The sequence below is a fragment of the Pteropus vampyrus genome, unplaced genomic scaffold (genome assembly GCF_000151845.1).
Source record: "Pteropus vampyrus isolate Shadow unplaced genomic scaffold, Pvam_2.0 Scaffold100, whole genome shotgun sequence".
Classification (NCBI taxonomy): Eukaryota; Metazoa; Chordata; class Mammalia; order Chiroptera; family Pteropodidae; genus Pteropus; species Pteropus vampyrus.
In genome coordinates, this window is record NW_011888881.1 from 3,475,401 (window position 1) to 3,498,593 (window position 23,193).

Consider the following 23,193-nt stretch of genomic DNA (forward strand, 5'->3'; position numbering starts at 1 on the left):
GGTGCCCCCAGGGCCTCCCTGGGGCTGGGGGGCACATGGCGCCAGTAGCCCTGGCAGTACTGGTGGATGAGCCCCACTTCTGGCTGGGCCAGCAGCTGGGCCAGCTCCTGGTATGGAGGCGTCGGGGGGCCGGCACCTGGGGGCGGCGGGGCGCTCACAGCCGAGGGCGGGAAGAGGGCGGCATGGACAGCGTCCCGGCCCAGTACGTGCAGCTGCACCCGTGTGACGACATGCTTGAAGTTGTTCTCGGTGGCCGTGCAGGAGTACAGGCCGCGGTCGCTGAGCTGCAGGGCGCGAAGCAGCAGGCCTTGCTCGGTGCGCAGGAAGCGGTCCTCCGCGCGAATCTGTGGAGGCAGGGAGTGGGCTCAGGGCTGTGTGCCGGCCCGGCTGCCCCCGCCAGCTCCCGGGTCGCGCCACCTTGTGGCCATGCCACGTAAGGGCACCCGTGTGGAATTTCCATGTAACAAGAAAAACCCACATGCAGGTTTCACGTAACATCTGAATGAGGCATCTAAACACGTTTCCATTTCAGGACAGGTGACTATGAGGTCATTCCGTACAATGAGAGAATTCTGGAGTGCAGAATTTCTATTCGATGAGAATACCCGATTGGGGCTCCCTCATAAAATTTTCATGTTACGAGGGATGCCTGGAAGACATTTCTGTAAAATGAGGGCTACCCCACAGAACTTCCATATACTGGAGCCCACCCTGCAATGGGGTACACCTCCAGTGGATACCCACGTGGAGTTTGCACGTAAAGAGGCACGCCGATAATGGTTTCATATACTATGGAAACCGCACGGAGCTTCTGCATAACTATATTCGCCCACATGAGCTCCTTGCAGGGAAGGGAGCGCGGAAGGGCTTTCTTAAAACGGAGGCTGCCCTAGATCATCTCCGATCTGACATTTCATCCACGTGGAGTTTCTACCGTGTAAGGGACTCCCGCATCCACAGGACTGCGGGGGCACAGGGAATCACCTCACGGCGTCGGTCACTGGGATCTCGCTGAAACAGCCACTTAACAGTGGCTTGGGGCGAGCGGGGCTGGCACTCGAGAAAGGCGGCGCTGCCGGCCACACCGTACTGCACCGACTCCACGGCATTCTTGTTGGCTGTGGAACGAGAGGGCGCCGTGTGAAATCGGCACTGCCTCTGGGCAGACGGCAGGCTGGCGAGGGCCCGGCACCGAGCGGCACGTACAGGGGCGCCCACCCGTAAAGGCAAGGGATGAGCCACTGGCATCTAAACCTTGAGTGGGTGGTTGGGGACACCCCAGCCCCCAAACGCCAAGCCCCAGTGGGGAGCACTCAGCACACTCACGGTTGGAGTTGAAGCCGCGGCACTGCCTGATGGGGTTCCCGTGCCGGACATCCTGCCGGCGGCTCCGCCTGCGTGAGGATAGCTCCTGGAGGAGTATGCCTAAGGAGGCCGGCCCCCACCCAGGTCCCTGTACCCTCTAGACTCCAGGGTTCACAGATTTCCCCTGGACACTACCCTAACCACCTCCAACCCCCCAGGGCAGGGCCCTGGGTCTGGTGGCTAAAATTCCAAGGGACTGGGTGTCCACACCTCTTGGAGGATGCTGTGTAGCGGGAACAGGCCTGGCCATCCCAGGCACAGTAGGGGTCCCGGGCGAGGCAGCAGTCAGCACAGGCAGCCCCATAAGCCTGGCAGCGGTGCAGGCTCAGGTGGGTGACACCCACAGCTGAGGCCACATATAGTTGTTGCTGAGGGAGGAGAAAAGGGGCATATCAGTTTCCCCCCACAGCCAGGCTCCTTCCCTTCCTGTTCTGTGCCTCAGTGTCCCCGCCCCAGTTCCAAAGGCATGACCCCAAGGGGGAGCGGGCTCCATCCCTACCCCCAGCCCACCTCACCAAAACTCACCCTCTTGGAAGAGATGGTCATGGTCTTAACAGGTGAGGGGTCCTGGAAGAAGATAGGGGTCAGTTCTGGATCCTGGGGAGCCCCTCCCTCCCTGCCCTGGAGGTTTGAGGTCAGGAGTTGGCCCTGACGAGGGCCTGAGTAAGGACAGGACTGGGTGGTGTCACACCCACCTTGAAGACCTCCACCTCCTCCAGCATGAGTTCCTCCATCTCCTGGTCATCCTTGGGCAGCACGATGACCTTCTGCACTGTCCCGCGGTCTGGAACGGGCCGGGCAGGGCCTCAGTGGGGCTGAGGATGCTGGGGAAGGGGCACTAGCCTCAGCCCCTTCCCCCACCAGGGCCCAAACCCCAGAGGGCAGTGGAGCAGCAGCTCTGTGCCAAGGTTGGCACTCCCCCAATGACAGGAAGAGGTCTGAGGGGACTGGTCCAGGATAAGGGGTGTCAGGGCCAGGGCCCTCCTCCCCTGCCACCCCAGACCCCCATTTGGGCACTGCTCAGAATAGGATGCTGGAGGTAGCTCCCCGTCTGGGAGGCCACCAGAACTGCAGTGGGTGCACTTCCTTGTGTGCATGAGAGCATGCATGTCAGTATTTGGACCCACGAATCCTAAAAGCATCTATCATTTGTCCCCTTTCCTGCTCATACATGGGTCCCCAGGCACCCAGTGTCCCTGTTCTCCCAGCCCCTGGGGATGAGGATGGGGTTTGCACATCCTTAGCATCAATTATCCTGGCAACAGGAAGAAGGCCTCAAAGGATAAAGGTGGCAGAGATGACCTCGACCAGCCTACAGCAACCCCTAGCAGTGCAGGTCCCAGCCCCACGGATCAGCACCCTCCACCCAGCGGGCCCCGCGTGGGAGGGGCCGGGAGCAGCAGTGGGTACCTGTGCCCAGGAAAAGCACCTCATAGCGCCCATCGGCTGCATCCACCTGGTCCACGGCGACAGTGGTCAGACGGTAGGGAGCGCCTGTGCGGACCACCAGGGGCCGCCGCTGCAGGGGGTACACGGCCTGGTACATGAGTGGGTGGCTGCGCATGAAGTTGATCACTTCGTCAGGGTAGTCCTTGGTGGACTTCATAGATGGCGTGAAGGTCCCACCAGGGCACTGCAGGCAGGTGAGAGTGTCAGGCCCAGGCCGCCTCGGCGGGGCTCGCGGGACCCATGACCTCCGGGAGAGGCCTCTGTCCTACCCGTTCCCACCTCTGTCCTTTCTGCCCCTCAGAAGCCCCAGCCAGGCTCTTGCCCTACAGCCTGCCCCTCTGCAGGTCCTGCTCCAGCCGGAGTTCCAAGGTCCCATGGCCACCTCCCTGGCCTCCTGGCCCATGACCTTGTGGCAGCATTCAGCAGAGTGGACCACTCCCTTTCCATGTCCCCACCACCCTGTTTCCTTCCTCTCTGGATGTTCTTCCAGTCCTCCCCGCCCCCGCCCCCGCCCCCACCCCACTGCCGCCGCTGGCGGGACTGCAGGCAGGCCCTGAGCTCCTTCGACACCTTGGCCATGTTCTCCTCGCCCTGCCAGCCTCCAAGTTCACCTCTGGGGAGAAGCCTTCCCTGACCCCCGCTGAGACCAGCTTCTCCATCTCCCAACCTGTCTTGACCACACAGAGCCGCAACTGCCACTGCATTTGATCAGAACACACCGCTTTTCTGCTCAGACCCTTACAGAGGTCCGTGTCACACCAAGACAAAACAAGCCACCTCCTGCCACCGCCAAGGCCCTGCAGGCTGGCCCCGTCCACCCCCACACCCTTGCCTACAGTTAGCCAGCGACACTGACCTCCAACCTGCCTCCAATCTTCTGCCTTGAAGACTCTTTCCCCCAACTTTCGGATCCCAGACAGCCCCCCCATACGGAGCGGCCTGCTACACCCAGCCTGCCGTCTTTTTCAGGATCCTGGCTGGGTGCCTTCACGGCCGGACGCCGTGTGTACATGGGGTTCTGTGTGTTTGCGCGTGTACATGTGCGTATGTGTTAATTTCAGCTTCATTGCAGGTAAATGGAGAGTTTATATTTATATGGTTCACCTTCCCCACCTGCCTGTGAGCTCTGTGATGGTGGGGCGCATGTCTGCAAAGGGTCTGACCCAGAGGAGCTCTTGCAGAAGAAGAGTGAAGAGAAAGGCAGAGCGAGGGGGGTGGTCCTCACCGTGCCAGGCCGTGGGTAGGGCATCTTCCCTGAGAAGGGCATCCACTGGTAGTTGGGGCCCTCCTTGTGGGCAAAGGGCCCGTTGAAGACCATGCGGATGTCAGCCATAGAGTAGACGCACACAGCAGAGCCTCGGAACACGGAGCTGAGGGCAGGGCAGGCTGCTGCTGTGGACCCGGCAGACCCCTGGCCCAGGGCCTCTCCCCAGCTTGCCCCCACCCCACAGCGTGCCACCAGACTGGAGTCCTCCGGAAATCATGGCCCCCAATCCAGCCACACCCTCCGACTGCTGACCCCCACCCGGGCCCCAGCCTCACCCCGAGGAGGTAAAGACAGCGTAAATGACCGGGTTCCTCACATCCTGGGTCTGCTGGACAAACACGTCCTCTGGAGACAGAGGGAGAAGGAGCTGGGTGGGTGCCTTAGCCAGGAGTCCCAGGGCCCTGTCCATTCCTGCCCTGGGGAGCCCGCCAAAGGTGCTCTGCCCACGCATCCAGCCTCCGTCGCTCCCGTAGTGGCCACAGGACGCCGCCGCCTGTGGGGTACTCACGGAGCTCATCGAAGTGAGTCTCGATGCCATCCTCGCCGGGCACAGAGCAGACCAGCCGCGCCTTCAGGAACGTGCTCCACTTGTTGACCAGGCAGCAGTGGCCACCGTCATCGTTCTGGGGGACAAGGGCAGAAGGCGGGGCCCATGAGTCCACTCAGGCCGCCCCCGCCCGTCCCCCGCCGGGGGCAGAGTGGGGCTGAGGAGCGGGACCGGGCACAGCCCCGCGCAGCGCCTACCAGGCAGATCCGCCCGATGCGCGCGTGCACGGCCGGGCTCTGCGGCGCCTCCGCCGACCGCTCGCGGAAGAAGAAGTAGAGTTTGTCGTCGTTGTGCTCGGCGCTGTCGGGGATGAGCTCGGCGTGGATGAAGGAAGGGTCTGCGGGTGCGCTGGGGTCAGCAGGGCGACAACGCCTCCTTCCCCCACACAATCCAGGCTCGGGACAGTACCGCCCCGGCCGACGCAGGGCCGGAAATGCCCCCACGACCGCGCTCACCGTTGAGCCACCGGGAGTTGTACTGGTCGGTGCGCATGGCCGTCTGCTTCCCCAGCGTGCGGAAGATGGCTGCGTCCGTGCCCATGAAGTCGATGTACACGCCGGCGTACAGCTCCTCATCTGCGCGCGGGCGGGAAGGTCGGTCAGGGTAGGGTCCTGTCTCCCCCTCAGGCTCCCCAGGGCACAATCGGATCACCAGTGGGGTGCTGGTAAATGCTTAACTGGCTCTGGGAGAACCGGGATTAGCAGCCATGAGATCTGATTAGTGGCAAAAGGCAATTTCCGTGGGTAAATACTCCCACCGGCTGACGACAAGCCACTAACCTGAGGTCACCGAAGGTGGAGTTGGGAAGCGCTGCCAACAGCAGTGTATAGTATTTCCACCCCACAGACACAATAGATGTAAAAAAAACCCTCAAGAGCATAGGTAATCAGAAAATGCAGTAAAACAATTAGAAAGCAATAAGTTTTGAGCATGTTACCTTTTTTTTAAAAAGTAATTTAATTATAAGTTTATATAATTTAATTTTAAGTAACAGCTGTGCTTAACAGCTGACTCACAAAATACCTGAAAATTTAACAACTATGCTGGCTCCATGTCTCCCCTCTAGACTCCCCAGGGGCAAGTCCTGTCTTCCCATCAGACTCCCTGGTCTGGGCTCTGCCATCAGGCTAGGACCTTCTCACCCGCCAAGGCAGGGAGGATAATGCCCATCCCCTGCCCCAGGGGTCTTTCCCAGGCTTGCAGGTGGCACGGTGCCCAGCGGCTGCTCTGAAGGGCAGCCAGAAGACAGGCACAGTGTAGGGACCAGGGTCAGCAGTAGGCTTGCCCAACCTGGGAGTGGGGGAAGCAGCTGCTCCTGAGGCCCCAGACAGGACCCCTCCTCAGAGAACATTCCGCCAACCCTCCCAGACACCTGGCCAGACCAACGCCCCGCCACCGCCCCCACCCTGCCCCCGCAGGTGGTCACGGGCCCAGGACACTCCAGTGGTGCTTTCTGTGGGCCAATCCCAGCCTTCCAGACACACCGAGAACACCCCATTATACCTCCCCTGATACAGACTTGGCTTGTCTTATCTGGGCAGTCTGTGGCTGCAGGGTTCTGGCCTTTGCAAGGACAACACTGTGAATTTCAGAGTAGGACTTGGTCCCCTCGGCACCCCCACCCGAGGGGCTGGATGGAGGCTCACACTTTTGGACGGAGTCTCTGCCCCTAAGCTCACACTGGGGTGTCTGTACCCCTCCCCCCACCAGGTGGGGCCCCACTGGGGGCAGTTCAGGGCTGGCATGTTCACCCTGGGGTAAGCGTTCATGCCACGGCCCCCCACTCCAGAGGCAAAGGCCACGCTATAGAACCAGGGAGCACTCACTGATGAGGGCTGAGGTTGTGTCCAGCTTGGGGTCGTACGGACACTTGCCCTTCCCTGACTCGAGTCTCTCAGGCTCCAGGTAGAAGATGTAGTCCTGCAGGGCAGAGTGGGGCTCATCACTGTCTGGGCTGGTCCCATAGCCAGGAAGGGCAAAGGTCATCAGGCCCCAGGGACCCCCTGGCACCACCCCCTTCGCTTCCCCGGTTCTTGTGTTTTAACTCTGTCCAGCCAGGTCTCCCAGGGCAGGGTCACCCCGTGGGTTCCAACAGTGGTACTGCCTGGTCCCAGGTCTCAGAGGGCTCTGCTTTGGGGGCCATGAGAGGGGCATGGGGTGGGCTTATAGGGGCCGAAGCCCCTCTACGCCAACTGGTTCAGGAAGACTCTGGCTAGGGCCCCCTTGGGTTACAGAGGCACAACTCTGAGCTGCGGCTACTTGTCCCGGGTCAAGAAGGGGCTGCCAACCTGAGTAGGGCAGGGCGTACTGGCCAAGGGCCTGGAGTCCATCAGGTCCCACCAGGTCAGAGGGCTCTGAGGTCGCTGTGTCCCCAGGCTTTGTGCCCTACCTCTGGTCATTAGGACAGACTAGCAGGCCATGGCTTTTTTCCTGCCCCTTAGCAGAGCCCGCAGCTCCACATCTCCCTAGGGAGCCAGGAGTTGAGGGGTCCAGCCCAGACCACACGGAATTCACAAAGCCCCCGGTGCCTCCCAGCCCAGCCCTGAAGATGCTAGGGGAAGGCTGGCGAAGGCACCGGAACCAGGAAGAGCTAATGGGGAGAAGGGAGGGAAAGGCGAGGCACAGAGGCAGGAAGGAGGTGGCAGCAGGTGGCAGGGATGGTGATGGGAAGGTGTACACAGGCCCGCTTCCAGTTGCACTCTGCACACGTGACTTCCTGCACACACAGGGCTGCACACACAGCTTGGCACGCATCACTGCCAGCACACAGAACCCACTGTTCACACCCTGGGCACACGCATGCCGAGTCTGAGTGGTCCCACTTTTCAGCACTCCCCGCCACAGACACACATGCTCAAGCGACCACTTGCTCTCATTCACCGGCAGCCCCTGCCCCCCTGCCCGCCCCTGCCCAGCCCCAGCCCCCAGCCCAGTCCTGGATCATGACTAGTGGACAGATAGATCTGCCCCTCCCACCCCAGGGGAAAACAGCCCCAAGCACATGAGTGTGCAGGACACCTGTGCCAACCGATGAACCACGGGGGTTATGGGGCATGGGCACCTGAGAGTAATGTGTCACACTGCATACCTGTACCACAGTATGTTGCCTCTCTGGGTGCTGAGTGAGGTTTGGGCTTGAGAGTGTATACTGTGTGCCCAAGTGTAGTTGGTGTGCGTTCATGCATGTCTACGCATGTGTCCTGAGGGCTGAGGCATGGCTGTCCCCAGGGCTATCTTCCCCACCTAGTGGCTTCATGGTTTCTTGCCTGCAGGGGTCACACTAAGACTGACATGAACGTAGCTGGGACTGCCTTCAGAGTCACTGCGGAGGAAGGGCTGGAATGGGGCACAGAGAAAGAGGGGAACCTCTGGGGAGACGGGCCTGGGGTGCAGGTTCCTGGCTGGAAGGCCAGGCCCAGGCTGAGTTTGGTTCAGTGTTGCCTGGCGAGGGCCGGGAGGGATGAGGCCCACCTGGCGTGGGGCTGTGGGCGTCGGGTGGAGAGCACCATCCGTGGCTCTGCTGCCTCGGCCTCTGACCACCTGCATCTGGGTCCAGGGCGTGGCCTGAGAAGACGAGGAACAGGGGTTAGAGCCAGGGGTGGCAGGGGCTGGGGGAGCGGGCTCGGGCTGCCAGCCTCTCATACCACACATGCCGGAAAGCACACATGAGCACCTGGGCCCCCGCAGTACGTATATGTACCTGTGCGTGCACACATACACACGGCTCGGCGCATACCTGCACACACACGTGCCCCTTAGGTCTGACCACTCTTACACACGCCCTACAAAGTCATGCCAGCTCACACACATGCCCACATGGAATGGAAAAGGGCAGAAGCAGGCGGGGTGGGGCAGAGCTGGGGAAGGGGCAGCTCTCCCCAGACCCTGCGGCAGAGGCTGACCCAGGTGTTCAGCCTCCTGATGCTGAGGCCCCTGCCAGGCCCTCTGGCTTGGCCGCGGGGGCACGGTCCACAGGCTTAGCCAAGAGAACTGTTGCCAAGGACGGAGCGAGCGCTTACTACGTGCCAGGCACAGTGCTAAGAGCTTTGGGAATGTTAGCTCACTGCCTCCTCCTTACACTGACCTGTGAGGAAGGTGGCTATTAGCCCCCTGATCGGATGAGGAAACCGAGGCTCTGAGAGGTGAAAGAAGTCACTCACCAAGGTCACGGGGCTGGAAGTGGCAGGGCTGGGGTTCAAGCCCATCTTCCCATCAGACCACTGGAATGTGGCCACCCATGGGGGCAGGGCACGGTGGGCGGGGCTTACCTGGGCCCGGCGGCCACGGTTTACATAGGTGCACATGGGGTTGTAGGCGCCAGTCCCACACACGTACAAGTGTGTTCGGTTCCAGGGCTGGATGAGCCTGACGAAGTTCCCGCACTCACCCTGGGGCCAGAGGGAAAGCCAGGGAGGTATCCAGATGCCTGCCCCTTCCCACTGCCGCTCTGGGGTCACCCGCCCCCTGCCCCACCCGTGGACCCCACCACACTCACATTGCCATCCTTGCCTGAGAGCACACACTCCTCAATGCGCTGTGGGGAGGCCGCCCAGTGGATCTGCCGGAGATGGGGGTCAGAGGGGGCTGGACAGGGCCACCAGCCCTGGGGCCGTGTCCCTCATCCCCCGCCCCACGTCTGGGCTGGCCCTTACGATGAGGGGCTCGCGGTTGATGTCGTGCAGGTCCAGGGACAGCACGTAGTCCTTGCTGCCCACGTACATGCGGTCGTGGTCCTCGTCCTTGAGCAGGATTCGGTAGTCGGTTGTGTTGAGCAGGAAGTTGAAGAAGTGGGCAGTGCCTGTAGCCTTCAGCTCTGCGGACGGAGGGCAGGGCAGCAGTTAGGGCCCTCGGAGGATGCCATCCAGCCATCCAGCCTTCGGCATGGTCATCTTAACCCCCCAGCTTCCCCTCCAGGGAGTACTTAGCGCCCTCTCGAGTCCCTGACTTGCTGGGAAGAGAAAGTAGGACAGGCGGGTAGGCCGGGGAGGGGCCACACCCAAAGCTAAAGCCCTGATTCATCGGCAACCCCAGCTGGTCTCTGGGTCCGATGAAAGGACAGTGGGCAAGAGCCAGGAAGCCTGACAGGATCAAAGAGTCTTTGCTGGGGTGGGGATTGATGCTCCCACGCTCGGGGTGGGGCCAGTGTCCCACGGGGGCCTGAAATGGTTAATGAGTAGGGGGGTGGGGGCAAGTGCATCCAGGACAGCCCTCAGATGCTGGCATAGAGCTGGGGTGCCCTGTCCTCAGCCCAGCTGCCACCAGACAGAAGGCAAAGCTGTCACCTTGTCTGAAGGGTCAGCCAGGACACTGGCAAGCTCTGCTGGAGCAATACTGCCCAGCAGACCCAGGCTTCCCCCAGGCCCCACCGGGCTGCTAATTGTGGAATTGTCAGGCCACTTCGAAGTAGCCAGGAACAGTCTTCCCAGGGAAGAGGCCCTCCCTGAGTCGGGCAGCGCCCCTGGGGCTGGGACAGGGTCTAGTTGAGTCCTCAGTTTCTCTTCTGAGTGAGTCCAGCCCTCCCTCCCACCACCAGGTTGCTAGGGGAAAGTCCTCCTCATTAGAGATGAAGGACAGGAGGGAACCTAGCCAGTGACAGGTCAGTGACAGACCCAGGACTCCAGGAAACTTGGGAACCTTCCTCTGGGAGGGGGTGAACCGAGGGGTCCCCCTGGCAAGCTCCTCCTCCACCCGGCCCTAGCTATTTTTAGCTCAGCAGGAGAGGAAAGATTGTAATGAGGGTGATGAATATTCACCAGCAGAGGAGGCTTGAGATGGCAGCACCCAGAAGAGCACATGCATGTCTGCACCGGGCCCAGGTATGCACATGTGCACATGGGCCCTGCATTAGATGAGGCCTTCGCTTAGGGGATCATACGCGTCCCATCTCCCCAGCCGGAAACCCATCTCACAGGTGGGTACCCATTTCACGGGTGGTTACCCATTTCATAAGTGGCATCCCATCTCGCAGCTAGTTACCCATTTTACAGCTGGTTACCCATCTCACAGGTGGGGCAGTGAAGGGTAGGTCTGCAGAAGAACAGCTGGGATCCGAGGCCCTAGATGCTGCCTGAGGTGGGACCAGCAGGTGGCCTCATCCGTTAGTCAAGGTCACCCTCCACTCAGGCAGCTGTCTGGAACTGGCCTGGTTGACCCTGACCCCTGCTGTGTGCTGGGAAGCCTGGAGGGGCTGTGCCTGAGTGCGGCTTTGGACAGAGCTCCCGGATGTGCTGAGATGGGCATGTGAGGTGGGCTGGCAGCCAGGGATCTCCCACAGCAGATCCAGAGCCCGCGTCTGAGGGGCTGAGGAGCAAGCGAAGGCCTTGCCCTGTTCGGCCCTGACTATGGCGACAAAAGAATACAGGTGATGACCTTGGCCAACCTCTGGGACGCAGGGACGCCGAGGGATCAAAGGGCCGATCCCTGCCTGGCTACGGCCTCGCCCGCCTGTCCGGCGGCGCCTCTGAAGTCCTGGGCAGGGCAGCCTGGGCACCTGTCCTGCACCTGTTGTTGCGCCACTCGGAGTCCCCCGCCTGGCCACCCCGCCATAGTGACAACAGGAAAGTAAACACTCCCCCACCCCCAGGGTCAGGAAGTGGCCAGAGAGGAAGTGGGACTGCCAGCGGAGCCCCCCCAGGCTGGGACAGCCCGCCAGGGTTATTTATACCCTGGCTGGGGGCACGGCCTTGGTTGTGCACTTGCCCATCCTGCTTGGCCAGGGGGCATTTGGGGGACAATGGGGCGGGGGGAGGCAGAGACTCAAGTGGGCGCCTTCAGATGCAGGCATAGGGCTCGGGGGGAGGGGACTCCAAACATTTAGCCCCACGGACTCTACCAGCCACAATTCCTATCCTCCACCCCACCCAGCCTTGAGCCTCTTGGATCCAGACCCTCTCTGCCATGCTTTGACTCCCCATGTCCAAGCCCCAAGTCCAAGCCCCTCTCCAGGGCTCAAAGCCCCAGCACTCCAGGCTTCGTTCCCATCTGTGAGAAAGGCAGGGGACAGACCATTCATTCAGCAGATGAGGAAAGTGGGACATAGGTAGGCAGCGGGAGACTAGCCTTGATCTGACATCCCACCTCTCAACCCTCTGCGTGCCCTTCCCCTGGGTAGAGGTAAGAACAGAGGGAGCCTTAGTCACCGAGCACCTACCTATCATGTGCAAAGCCTGGTGCTCACAACATCCAATCTACAGACGAGGACATCAAGGCACAGAGAAGGGAGGTCACGGGCCAGAGTGTGGGGGGTCGGGGGGATGACCACCTAGGTCCATGGCCTTTTGAACTAAAGCAGGGGCAGCCCAGGCAAAGCCAGGCTTGGTGGTGGGGACTGCCCACTGGGAGAGCCAGGGCCGGAAAGTGACTCGCACTCCACCAACAGGGCACATGACTCAGGACCCTCGGTGCTCCTCCCAGCGGCCAGGGATATGGCGTCAATGGCTCTGTTGTCACAGGACACGATGTTTTGGTCACTGTGGAAACTGTGGCTGGGGCAGGGTGCCCCATGAGACTGTGTGGGGTGTGGGAGGGGTGGGACCAAGGGTCAGGAACCTGAGTCTGACGTGGGCCTCTGATGTGGGCTTCGTGACCTTGGCCAGGACGCTCTGGCTCTCTGAGCCTCATGTTCCTACCTAGATCATCTCTTGGGCCCTGCTAGTACTGACGTTCGAGGCGATCCTGCTCTGACCACAGGGAAATGTTAACAGCTAAGCACCCTTGGGTCCTCCCCACACCCATCCCTCATGGGCCATCTCTGCCTTGGCCGGGAGGAGAGGGCGGGATGGGGTCCCAAGTTCTTTCCCCGTGGAAACTGGCCTCCCAGATGTTACCATCTCTTGGAGGACATCCACCCCCAGTCCCACCCCTGCCTCCCCATCTCCTAGTGCTGGGGTGGGGAGCAGAGAGGGCATTGGGCAGGAAGGGGCTTCCCGATGACTTAGCCCCAATCCTCCCTTCATTCCATCCTGTCTCTACCCTATCGCCAACCCACAGGAGCAGAGCTAACCCCAAATCAGCCATCCAAAGCCAGCCTGCCACAGGGGAAACAGGTGGGGAGCATGGGAATTTCTCAGGACCCCAGAGTGAATCGGGTGTAGGGCTCCCACCTTATCGACCCACGGCTGGAGTGCGCATCTCTCACGCCAGACTGTGGGACAGAATTAAAAACATGACAGCCCTGCACCCCCAGCTCCAGGGGAGAGTGGGGCTCACCTCAGGTCACAGAGTGAGGAGTGAGACTGGTGTCTTGGCTTTCCTTCCCACCCTACGACAGGGCAAAGAAAGTGGGGGCCCTTCTTCTTCCAGGAAGCCCGGGGCAGGGCAGGAGGTGGTCAAGCAGCCCTTGCTATCCTGCCCTGACACCTGCGGCATCAGCAGGACTAGATCCTACCAGCTTCCGGTCCCCACTAAGGAGCAGGGACTTAGGCCAAGGACCGCGGGCCCAAGGGGGCACAGGTGCGTGTATGTGTGGCTGATGTGGACCCAGCCTGGCATGTCTTCAAGCCAGTCTCCACCTCTGCTCCACTTGTCCCAGGCCCAGCTGATAGGAGTGTCACCTCTCCTCCCCCCGACGGCAATACTGAGGGAGGGGCTGGGGCACAATGGGTTCTGTAGGTATTGGGACTCAAGTCTGGATAAGCTTTGACCTTGGGGAGGGAGGATGATATGCCTGGGTAATACCTCCTGGGAAAGGCACCCCACCCCCACATCCTCACCCAGGCTGGGCACAGGTTGGGTGGGGTGACATCCGGGAAGGCTTTTCCCGTCATTGGGAAGGAAGGGCCTTTTCTGGCATCAGACACCTCATTTCCGCAGCCGTTTCCAGCCTCTAGCCCTCCCCCATGGCCATTAGACACTCGGGGTCTTGGCCCAGAATGGCCTGGCCAAGGTCCAGAGGCAGGAACATTCTCAGCGTGGAGGGGGCTTAATCCCGGGGTCTCCATTTCCTCTTCCCTGGAAGCAGCTAAAGACGCCTTACTTTACAGGAGACGGTGGGCGCGGGCGGCACCGAGGAGGCGTGTCTGCCGCCCTCGCCCGAAGACCCCGAGTGGGCGGCCTGGGACCCCTGCTGCCCCGTCTCTAGGACACCAGGTCTGCTGCCAGTGAGGAAGGGGATGCTGCAAAAAGGGGGCTCTTGGAGCAGAGGTGGGTGCCCGCCCCCTCAGTTACAGCTCCACAAAGTGGCAGGCCCTGACTGACAGGTCACTTTTCCTAGCTGTGCTCGGGTACTGGGGGGTGATGGACAGGTCCCTGCAGCCCAGCCCTGACCTCTGACCTCATGTGGGCTGGTGGAGCCCTAATCCCTGAGCTGAAGAGAAATGAGGTTGGGCGCCAGGGGCAGGGGTGCTGGCCAGGGTCTCTGTCAGTCCTTCTGCAGAGGGACGCTGAGGTGGACAAGGAGATGGTGGCAGTGGCAACAGCAGCAGCATCCTACTGGAGACCCCCACGGCCTCTAGGGAAAGGTGTCCCCCAGCCCCTTTCTCACTCCTCCAAAGCTGCGAGGGGCCCCAGAGGAAGGCCCAGGGGCTGGGCTGGCCCCCTGGCTCCCAGCCTAATCCTCTTTTAATGAGCGGCCAGCCGGAAGGTCTCGGCCCCTGGCCACAGCCCTGCAACCCTGGGAGCCCCAGCCAGGCTGGGCTGGGGGCAGGGCAGCCCCAAGGCCTTGGCACGAACCTTTCCCCCTGCTCAGCACACCCACCTCACTCACACCCCGAGGCCAGACTCCAACACTAGCCGGGCCGACCCAGGGCCCCAGCATAGGGTGACACCTGCCTTGTGTTCTCAGGCACCCCCTCTTGGACGTTTCCCATTTGTTCAGGTCCAGGTCCCACATAGGGCTGGGCAGGGGAGGCTGTCACTGCCGACCCAGGGGCTGGCTCTGCCAGTTCTTTTTCCCCTTCAAGATGTTCTGATGGAAACCCCTAGAAGCCAGATCCAGGGTTTTGTCTTAGGCTTAAGCTGCCTCCTCCCGAGGGGATAGGCTCCAGGTTTCCCTGGCCCCAAGCTCCTCCATATCTGTCCTCTTCAATCCCATACCTGGGCCAGGCTCCCCAGATTGGAGACCCAGAGGCCTCCCCAGGAGCCATCCACACTCGCCCCCCTTCCCCCCAGGCAGGTGAGCAAGGTCATGCCAACAAAACCAATTACAGCCGCTCTCACCCAATTAGCAAGTAATTATGGTCTCTTAGTCCATTCAACATAATTAACATGTAAATGACTCGGCATGTTTATATTCAATAACTGCTCTGATTGAATTTAATTTAAATGTCTGAACTGGGGACCCAGTTACCGTATTTCACCACCTAGAGCTGCCACTTCCTGGGAATGTTCCTTCCTCCTGAGGGATCTCTCCTGGGTGGAGGAGCCGGTGCCTGGACCACTGGCCCAGCCCTGGTGAGGGTGGAGATGGGCACAGCCCCTGCACCCCTTACAGGCCTAGCCCAGGAGTGTGGAGAGGCGGTGAGTCGCAAGAGCCCCCAGTGGAACCTTCAAGATGGGAAACCCTCTGGAATGACGGGCCCCTTCTTCAGGACTGCTGTAAACATCCCAGCTGTTGAGTAAACAGCACGCTGGACAGGAGTGGAAGCCAGAGGAGCCACCCAGCTGGGCTAAAGCTCCGCTGAGGGGGCGGTGGGGCTGGGGCTGGGGCTGGGGCTGGGGCTGGGGCTGGGGCTGGGGCTGGGGCCCGCAGGCCCAGGCCCACTGTTCCCACGACCGTTCCGCCCCAGCGCCCACCTGCTCCGCCCAGGAGAGGACAGGCTAGGGGGAAAGCTCATCATAGACCCAGGAAAAGCCAGAAGGCAAAGGGCAGCAAGGTCACTCCCTGGCACACAGGCCAGCCAGAACCAGCAGGATGTTAGTGACTTTCGACCATTTCGTCCTAGTAGGTAGGGGGCTGTCCAGCCCGGGTGCCTCCACTGATCCCTGCCCATCTCCCAAGCCCCATGGTGCCCGATAGGTGCATGTCTGGGCTGGTGGCTCAGGGGGCCAAGAGACTCTACATGGATTCTAACGGTGTGCATGGCTAATTATAAGAACACCTTTGGGCATTCACTGGTCAGGCTGAATTCAGAGCTCTAGCTTGGCTTGGAGAGCACACAGTGTGGTTGAGAGCCAGCCTAGAGGGGCATGGCGGCCCTGTGTACGGGTTGGGACGGGGTGGCCTGGGCCAAGCTAGCGGCTCACATACCCCAGAATGTGCCCCGAGTGTGATGAGGGTGGGGAGGGGGGTTGGTCCTGAGGGGGAGGGCTGCACTGACCCATTTCTCAGGTGGGGACAGGGAAACAGCCATCGGCCATCGGTGCCTCCAGTTCCACGGGGCCTGGGGGCCACCCCTCCTCCCACATTCCAGACCTGGCCGGAAACCCCTCATTCCTTCCTCCGCCTCCTCCTCCTCCTCCCTGTGACTGCAAAAGACAACAAACTCTGCATGGCTCATTTACTCCGATAAATCAACCAGACAGACAGGCTAGGATGGGACCATCGGGCTCTGGGGTGTCACGACCCTCCCTCTGCCTGGGCCCAGCCTTCCTCTCTGCTGCCCCACGGCAGCCCCTTCACATCACCCACCCAAAGATTCCTAGGATATCCCAGACCGTCTTAACCCCCTCCCCAACATCTGAATGGGGAAACTGAGGCACCACGCAGCCCTGGGGGATGCAGTGAGGCTGAGTCGACAGCCTGGGAAGGAAGGCAGCAAGCCCTTCACACAGGCCTGGCTGGGACGGGAAAGGGCTGACTAAAATGACAGTTTCGGCAGCTCTGGGCAGAGGTCCCCTGGAGTGCCACCCACTCGACCTCAGGTGATACAGGAACCCACGAGGCCCCCACATTCTAGCCACTAGTCTGCCAGCGACAGTGTATGACCCACAGGAACCATGCTGGCTGACCGGCAGGGATGCAGGCGATGGACTCTGGCCCGGGAGGGAAATGAGGGCATCAGCAGCGAGCGCTGAGTGGGAAGAAACAAGGCTCTTGGCTGGGCGCAGAGACCTCAGAGGAAAGAGCATGTCCGGGTAGGAAGCCAAGGAGGGGTCAGGGTGGTGACGGGAGGGGTGGGGGCAAAGGGGAGGAAGGAAGGAGGAAGAGTGGGGGAAGGGGGGTCTGGAGCTGGGGCCTCACGCCCCAAAGGCTTCTTGGTCCCCAGAGGGGCCTGTGATTTGGGGCTGTCCCTGCCTGTGGAGAGGTAGCAAACAGCCAGCACATGCAGGGCAGCCCCACTGCGAACGCCACAAGTCAGCCTAGCTAAGGCCTCCCTCCCCCCACAGCTGGCCTCCCGTGTCCTCCACAGCCACCACCCAGGCCCCGTTCTTTGCTGGGTCAGGACGAGTGGTCAGGGTCTGGAGCCCAGGGGGCCTCCGCCCTCTCCCTGGGGCTGCTCAGCCGCCTTGGGGATGGGGGGTGGTGGCTGCAGGCCTGCCAAGCTCAGGCGCCCACGTGAGCTGGGCTTGGGATTCAGACCAGAACCTTCTGGCATCCAGGCCTCTGGCAAAGGCCCCCTTGCTATTTCTAAGAAAAATGCAGCAGGAATCCTCTCTGCTTCTCCAAAGCGCCAAGGGCCCCCTTGAGGCAGGGCTCAGATTCCCAGGACACACCGGGCCGGGCCGGGCCGGGCCAGGCCAGTATGCTCTCAGCCCAGTGTGCAGATGCCCTAGTGAGCAGCCCAGGTCTGGTCCCCCCAGCACAAGCTGCAGGAACCAGAACAGTGTTCTGGGGGTGGGGGGTGGTCACTGCAGCTGATCGTGGGGAGCAACCCCTCCAAGGCACCCCCTCCCCAAACGCATCTCTGTCATAGGATTTTCCCCGTAATGTGTACGTGGTACCTCTGCTGGGATTACAAAGAGCTTAAAAAATCACAGAGAGAGAGTGCAAGCCGAGTGCAAGCCACATCCTGGCACCAAGAACAAGACTCTACCTAGCACTCTGCCCTTGCCCCGGATGCTAGGGTGCTACGCCACACACGCCCTGCCTCTGCTCCTGCTCTTCCTCTCCCAGTCTCCCTTCTCCTGTTTGAGATGGCGCCTCCTCCACGAAGCCTGCCTGGTTGCCCACAGTAGCCATTCTCCTCCTCTGGACTCCGCTCCACCCACAGGACTCAGGGCCCCTGCTGCAGTCCGTTCCAAACACCGTCCTCCTCCCCAGAGGTTAGAAACCCAGAGGGAAGGGTGAGGCAGGGTAGGGCTCCTCAGGCATCGCCCCCACCTGTCTGCCATCCTCAGAGGAGCTCCTAGTTACTGAGACTTCTTCGCCATGGCCATGGCTGTACTCCCAAAGCCAACCCTCCTGTCAACGCGACGAGGTTGGTCCCATTCGCATCCCCATTTCACAGACGAGGGAGTAGGCACACAGAGGGATTTCGCTCCTCAAGGTCTACCCCACGGCCAGGATGCAAGCCTGAGCCCTCAGGGCCCTTGGAATGCCCAGGGCCCCTCAAGGTCACACGGCTGAGGATAGAATGGGGTTTGTCTGCCTTCAGATCCAGTTCTTTCAACCACCATCACCACCACCTCTGCGTTCCACTAAATTTCAGTGCCCCACTTCCTGCGCTAGGGGAGGAGCTGGAGGTCTCCCAGAAGTCAGAAACCAGGTGCCCTTGGCTCTGAAGGCACCCCGCCCCCACCTCTGGAGGGGTCATAGGGTTGGGGGCACACACACACACAGGTGCAGACAGCCAGGAGCCCACTCTGAGGCTGCTGCCTCCCAAGCCGCAGGGTGAAAGATGCTTTTATGGGCTGGGATGCGATTTTTATCTTGGCGGTTTCTCTTTAAATTCTTTACGATTACGAAGCAGCGGGGGCTGCCAAGGAACATGATTTACTCCTTGAGCATGCACCAGCTCCTCACTCGGTGCCAAAGGAAGCTGGAGCCAGGGAGGGAGGGGTGGGCATTGTGCCAGGGAACCAGAAACAAGGCCTGTGCTGCTGAGGCCCGGCCAGTGGCGGTCCCATCCCGAGCTTGGCTGGACCAGGAAGGACCACGGCTAAAGGCCCCAGCCCCCCGGCCTGGCTGACTTGGACTGGGCCTCATGCAGGTTGTCTGCAAGCACAAGGACCTGTCTCCACTCTCTCCGAGGGCCATTTCTGGACAGCTGAGGAGCCAGCAGCCAGCCCACAGGACTTCCCAACTCCCAAAGTGGACGCTTCCAAGTGGCCTCTCAGGAGTGAGGCAGCTCCCATTTCCAGGAAAACTGATCCCAAATGCAGAGATCTGGGCTCAAGTTCACACGTCGGGTCTTCCTTCCTCCCTCCTCCTGGCTCATCCTGGAATACAGACCCATCCCGGTTCACAGCTCCGAATCCCCCTAAAACTGTCCGAGCAACCTGAGCAACCTGACCACGGCCCAGCTCCCTGGTGCCACCCTGTCTTTGAAACTCTAGGGGGCTCCTCACCTCCTCCCTTGCAGTCTTAAGATCCAAGCCTGTTTGGCTGGCCAGAGAGCCCCTGGGGGGCAAGGGAGGATTGTGTAGCTCCTCAGCCCCACCCCCAGGCCTGTGCAGTCAGGCCTGGGGGGTGGGGCCAAGCTTCATCAAGGCTTGCACAACCCCCTACTCCCAACCCCACCCACTGTGACCCCTCCTAACCCCCAAATCTCACCATTTCTTAACAAGGAAACCTGAAGACTGGCTCTCTGAAGCTGCGTGCAAATGATGTAGGTGGTGGCACTGCCATTAGCCCCCCAGGCTCAGAGGCAGAGGCTCAGGTGGGACTGGGAAGCACCCACCCACTCCCCCTCCAGCTGCAGAACATCCTTCTCCACCAAGCAAGCCAGTTACGCGCAAGTCACAGACGGTCAGTCCCCAGGACTGCTCTGGACACAGAAGCCCTTTCCTCTCCAGGACGCTGGTTTTCCTTCTCTGAAGGGAGGGAGCTCCCTTGGGGCATGAGAAGCTGCCAGTGCAACCCCAGCCTTTGCGTTGGGAAATGAGGCTGGAAAGACTAAAGCCAGCACTGCGGGATCCTGGAACTCTGTCCCTAGCTCATGGGACGCGGCTGTGTCTGCATGCCCCATCCTACCCTCCACTCTCAGACCTGGGACAGCCTCAGACATCATGCAGAGCCAGGCTCCATCTTAGTCTTGCTCCTAAGTGACTTGGAGACAACCCGGGGATTACATGGGGAACAGGAAAGGCCATTCAGGGCAGGAAAACCAGGGAGGCCCTTTCTCAGGCCTTGGAGGGACAACCACTTGTAATCGCCGGGGACACCGACTGTTATTCCTATTATTCGCATCTTTCCTGACCTCCTTTGGCAAGATGACCTTCCGCTCCATCTCCGTACTCCTGCCTCAGTGTCCTCAGTAGCCCAGCCACCTCATGTTATCACGAGACCCCTTTTCCGCACCAAATACCTCTTGGCCAAAGCCAGCCGGGCGGCAGGGGTGTATCGTGGGTGGCTTCCTGGGAAAAAGTAAACATTCCCCAAGCTGAACAAAGGACTGGCAGGGCACTCGGCAGAGGTGGTGCCCTCTGGGACAGGGGGAGTGTTTTTCGCCAGACTTGGCTGGTGACTCTGGGGTTAAGGAGACTCCAGGCCCAAACAAGGAGGGGTGGAGGAGACAGGGTCCTGGCGTCCAGGCTCTCTAGTCCCAAGCATCCACAAGCTCTCAATGAATATAATACCTCGCCTGCTCCTGGCCATCTTCCCCACTTGACCCCTCACTTCTGCCTGACCTTGGCTGTACTGCTGTGGAAGCTTAGGAGGCGGGCCATAGGATCCCCCCATTCTGACGGAGCCCCGAGTCTCTTCTCTCTTATACTCTCAGGCCTTGCTGGGGTGCCCAGGCGGATGGGCAGGCAGCAAGCCCGAGTCTAGCCCGGTTCCTGCCTTTGTTCCTTTATCTGCCCTGGGCAGTACGGGCATTCATGCCAGCACCTCCGGCTTGGAAGTTCTGGTCCAACCGGGCTGGAACTAGCACACGCAGCAGGATGCAGGCAGGGGAGGGGATGAGCTAAGACTGAGTCCCTGAGGCCTAGAATACCAGCTGCTATATCCATTCAAGGCACAGATGGAGAAACTGAGGCATGGAGCCAGAGTGACCACCAATGCTTGAGAGCAACCCTCTCTGTGCCCGTCTTGCGTACCCTGAAGAAGACCCCCCCACCCCTTTCCCAGTCCCTGACCTGGCTGTGGGATCCCAGCTTCCGCAGGCCTGGGTCTCCGTTCTCACCTCACAAACACCTGGTGAAGGTTTACTCCTCACCGAGGGCCACCTCGTGCACACGACCTGGCCGAGGCCACCCAGCACAGGGCCTGGTGCACAGTAAGTGCTGGGCTCCCGGGTGGCACTGATTAACTGGGTGTCCCATCGTCTTTCAGCCAGTTTGACATTAAGTACCCGATATTGTTCATTGCAGAGTCCCCAGTACTCAGCACAGGGCCTGGTGCATAGTAGGTGCTCAAGTATCTGCTAAACTAAGTGACGTCTAAGCATAAAACTAAGACACGAGGTCAAATGGGGAACAAGAAAGGCCATTCGGGGCAGGAAAGCCTGCACGTGCATGCAAAGGCACGGAGGCCCCGGGATGGGGTGGCCCAAGGTATCTCTCGGCCCCACCCTGGGATGCCAGGGCAGTCAGCACAGCCACAGGCTGCCTGCCAGGAGTTGGGCTTTTAGTCACCGCGGGTGTCAGCTTCAGAGCTAATTGAGAGGGAATCGACCTGACTGATGTGGGCGTCAGGCGTCGAGGAGGCCAGGACACCAGGGTTCTATTTCTGGCCTCGCCTCTGCCTCCTGCCTGACCTTGGCCCTGCCCTTGCCTGGGCCTCGGTTTCTCTCTCTGGAAAACTGGAACAGAAGCCTTTGCTCCTGGAGGTCCGAGAAGGTTTAAAAGGAGCATACAGAGGACCTCTCTGTGTCTTGTGCCACTGCTTCCTCTCATGGGTCTCCAGGGTGGTGACAAAAATAACATCCAGAGTGGATGTCTGGGCTCCAGGGTCCCAGGGCCATGGAGACTAAGCCCCACCCTCCTATGGGGGGAGAGGATGCTCTACTCCCCCCGCCTGCACCCCAGGCTGGGAAGTGGGTAAGAGGGGGGATCAAGCCCTTCAAGATTTGTTAATCTGCTGAGAAACTCTGCCAGCGAAGGGCGGGGGTATCAGACGGATAAATATTCCATCTTCCAGGCCTAAGAGAGGGGGGCTGCCTTTACAAACCAGATGGACTCACTCTTCTGCCCACTTCTCAGGCCCCGAACAAGACTCCTTCTCGGCACATCCTTAGAAATTCAAGCCCCACGCCCCCATCAAGTTGCAGGGGCGGGATGAGGCCAGGGGAACATGGGAACTTGGTGAGGTGGGGGCTGGGCCTTGGCCAAGCCTGAGGAAGGAAAGAGGTCAGCCCAGCCTTTCACCCCAATATGTGTGCCCGGAAACCTAGCCAGCCAGGGCTGAGTCGGCCCCACCCAGGGCAAGCAGCTGAACGAAGTGACCTCGGGCTACAGGAGGGCAAAGGCTGAGAACCCAGCAGTGACCCCAGGCCCCCCAGGTCCCAGTGTGACCACTGCCCCTTACCCTGGGCTGAGGGCAGACCCTTTGGATCACACACACCTTTGAGGAGTGGCTAGTGAGTGCGCCACCTGGACAGCTAGGTATGTGTTCCATGCGCCCAGGAGGTTAGGTGCTAAGGTGATAGAGCTCGGGGACCAGCCTCTCACTCTGCAGACCCTAACCTGTCGTTAAAACCTTTCAGGGACTTCCAAGGCCAAGTGCTCGCTGGGGAGCTCAGGCTTGTCCCACAGCGTGTGCTCTCCCAGAACTCACCAGGTGGCCTACCCTCCAGGCACAGCAGCCTCCCCAGGTCCTGGGAACCTCTCCCACCCAGAGACCCCCAGCAGGTTCTGCAAGTACCCACGCCCCCGTGGAGCAGGTCCTGCTCCTCCAGCTTCCTGAGGCCTCAGTGTCTGCAGGATGGTCTGACCCTCCACCCCGGGGACCGCCCAGGGCAAGACCAGAAGCAGAGCAGCAGTAAGGAAGGGCTTCTGCAAATGCGAGTCTGAAAGGAGAAGCAGTTCAGTCCCATCTTCTCGATTTTCACACAGAGGGAGATGCTCCGCAGACCCGAGGCCACCCAGCTGAGACCTCTCCTCTGAGTCTAGAAGGGGTCCAGACTCAGGGCCCTTCTCCGAAATGTCTGAGTGGCCCAGTCTCCAGCCTTCCCAGCAGGTCACCACCTCCCCTGCACCCACCATGTACACACCCAGGGGGGGCTTTTTGGCCCTGACCTCTCCTCTCCCTCTTGTACAACGGGGCCAAGTGCTGCGCACAGGGGATGACGCTGGGGAACAGCAAGGTGGCCTCTTACCTTTGAAGGAGAGCCGGAGCCGGGGCGTGGCCAGGAGGTGGTCCTGGGTGGGCGTGGCTGGCCAGGCCCCAGTCAGTAGGGAAGCCCAGAGGAGGAGACCAGCGATAGGCATTGTGGGAGGGGCCTAGGGCCCAGGAAGCAGGCTCTGCTGTCTGGACACCTGGACAGGGGGAACCAAGATTGGAATGTGTGAGACAGATAGGGGAGTCCCGCCCTACCCACATTATTTCCCTTGTGTAATTCTGCCCGAGGTACCTCAGTTTCCCTAG

At 60.7% G+C, this 23,193-nt stretch overlaps 1 protein-coding gene across 1 annotated transcript in view; it reads right to left on the reverse strand.

Annotated features, from left to right (window-relative positions):
• SEMA3F (semaphorin 3F) overlaps nucleotides 1–23,193 on the reverse strand; it is a 26,686-nt gene that overhangs the window by 2,352 nt on the left and 1,141 nt on the right. Inside the window, exons 3-19 of the mRNA XM_011364754.2 lie at nucleotides 9,281–9,441; nucleotides 9,124–9,186; nucleotides 8,897–9,016; nucleotides 8,100–8,192; nucleotides 6,455–6,548; nucleotides 5,084–5,203; nucleotides 4,826–4,965; nucleotides 4,590–4,704; nucleotides 4,357–4,426; nucleotides 4,040–4,184; nucleotides 2,776–2,998; nucleotides 2,061–2,149; nucleotides 1,891–1,932; nucleotides 1,576–1,733; nucleotides 1,327–1,394; nucleotides 985–1,118; nucleotides 6–344 (exon numbers count right to left, since the gene is read on the reverse strand). Coding sequence (XP_011363056.1) covers nucleotides 6–344; nucleotides 985–1,118; nucleotides 1,327–1,394; nucleotides 1,576–1,733; nucleotides 1,891–1,932; nucleotides 2,061–2,149; nucleotides 2,776–2,998; nucleotides 4,040–4,184; nucleotides 4,357–4,426; nucleotides 4,590–4,704; nucleotides 4,826–4,965; nucleotides 5,084–5,203; nucleotides 6,455–6,548; nucleotides 8,100–8,192; nucleotides 8,897–9,016; nucleotides 9,124–9,186; nucleotides 9,281–9,441 — 2,174 coding nt within the window. The remainder of the gene's footprint in view (nucleotides 1–5; nucleotides 345–984; nucleotides 1,119–1,326; nucleotides 1,395–1,575; nucleotides 1,734–1,890; nucleotides 1,933–2,060; nucleotides 2,150–2,775; nucleotides 2,999–4,039; nucleotides 4,185–4,356; nucleotides 4,427–4,589; nucleotides 4,705–4,825; nucleotides 4,966–5,083; nucleotides 5,204–6,454; nucleotides 6,549–8,099; nucleotides 8,193–8,896; nucleotides 9,017–9,123; nucleotides 9,187–9,280; nucleotides 9,442–23,193) is intronic.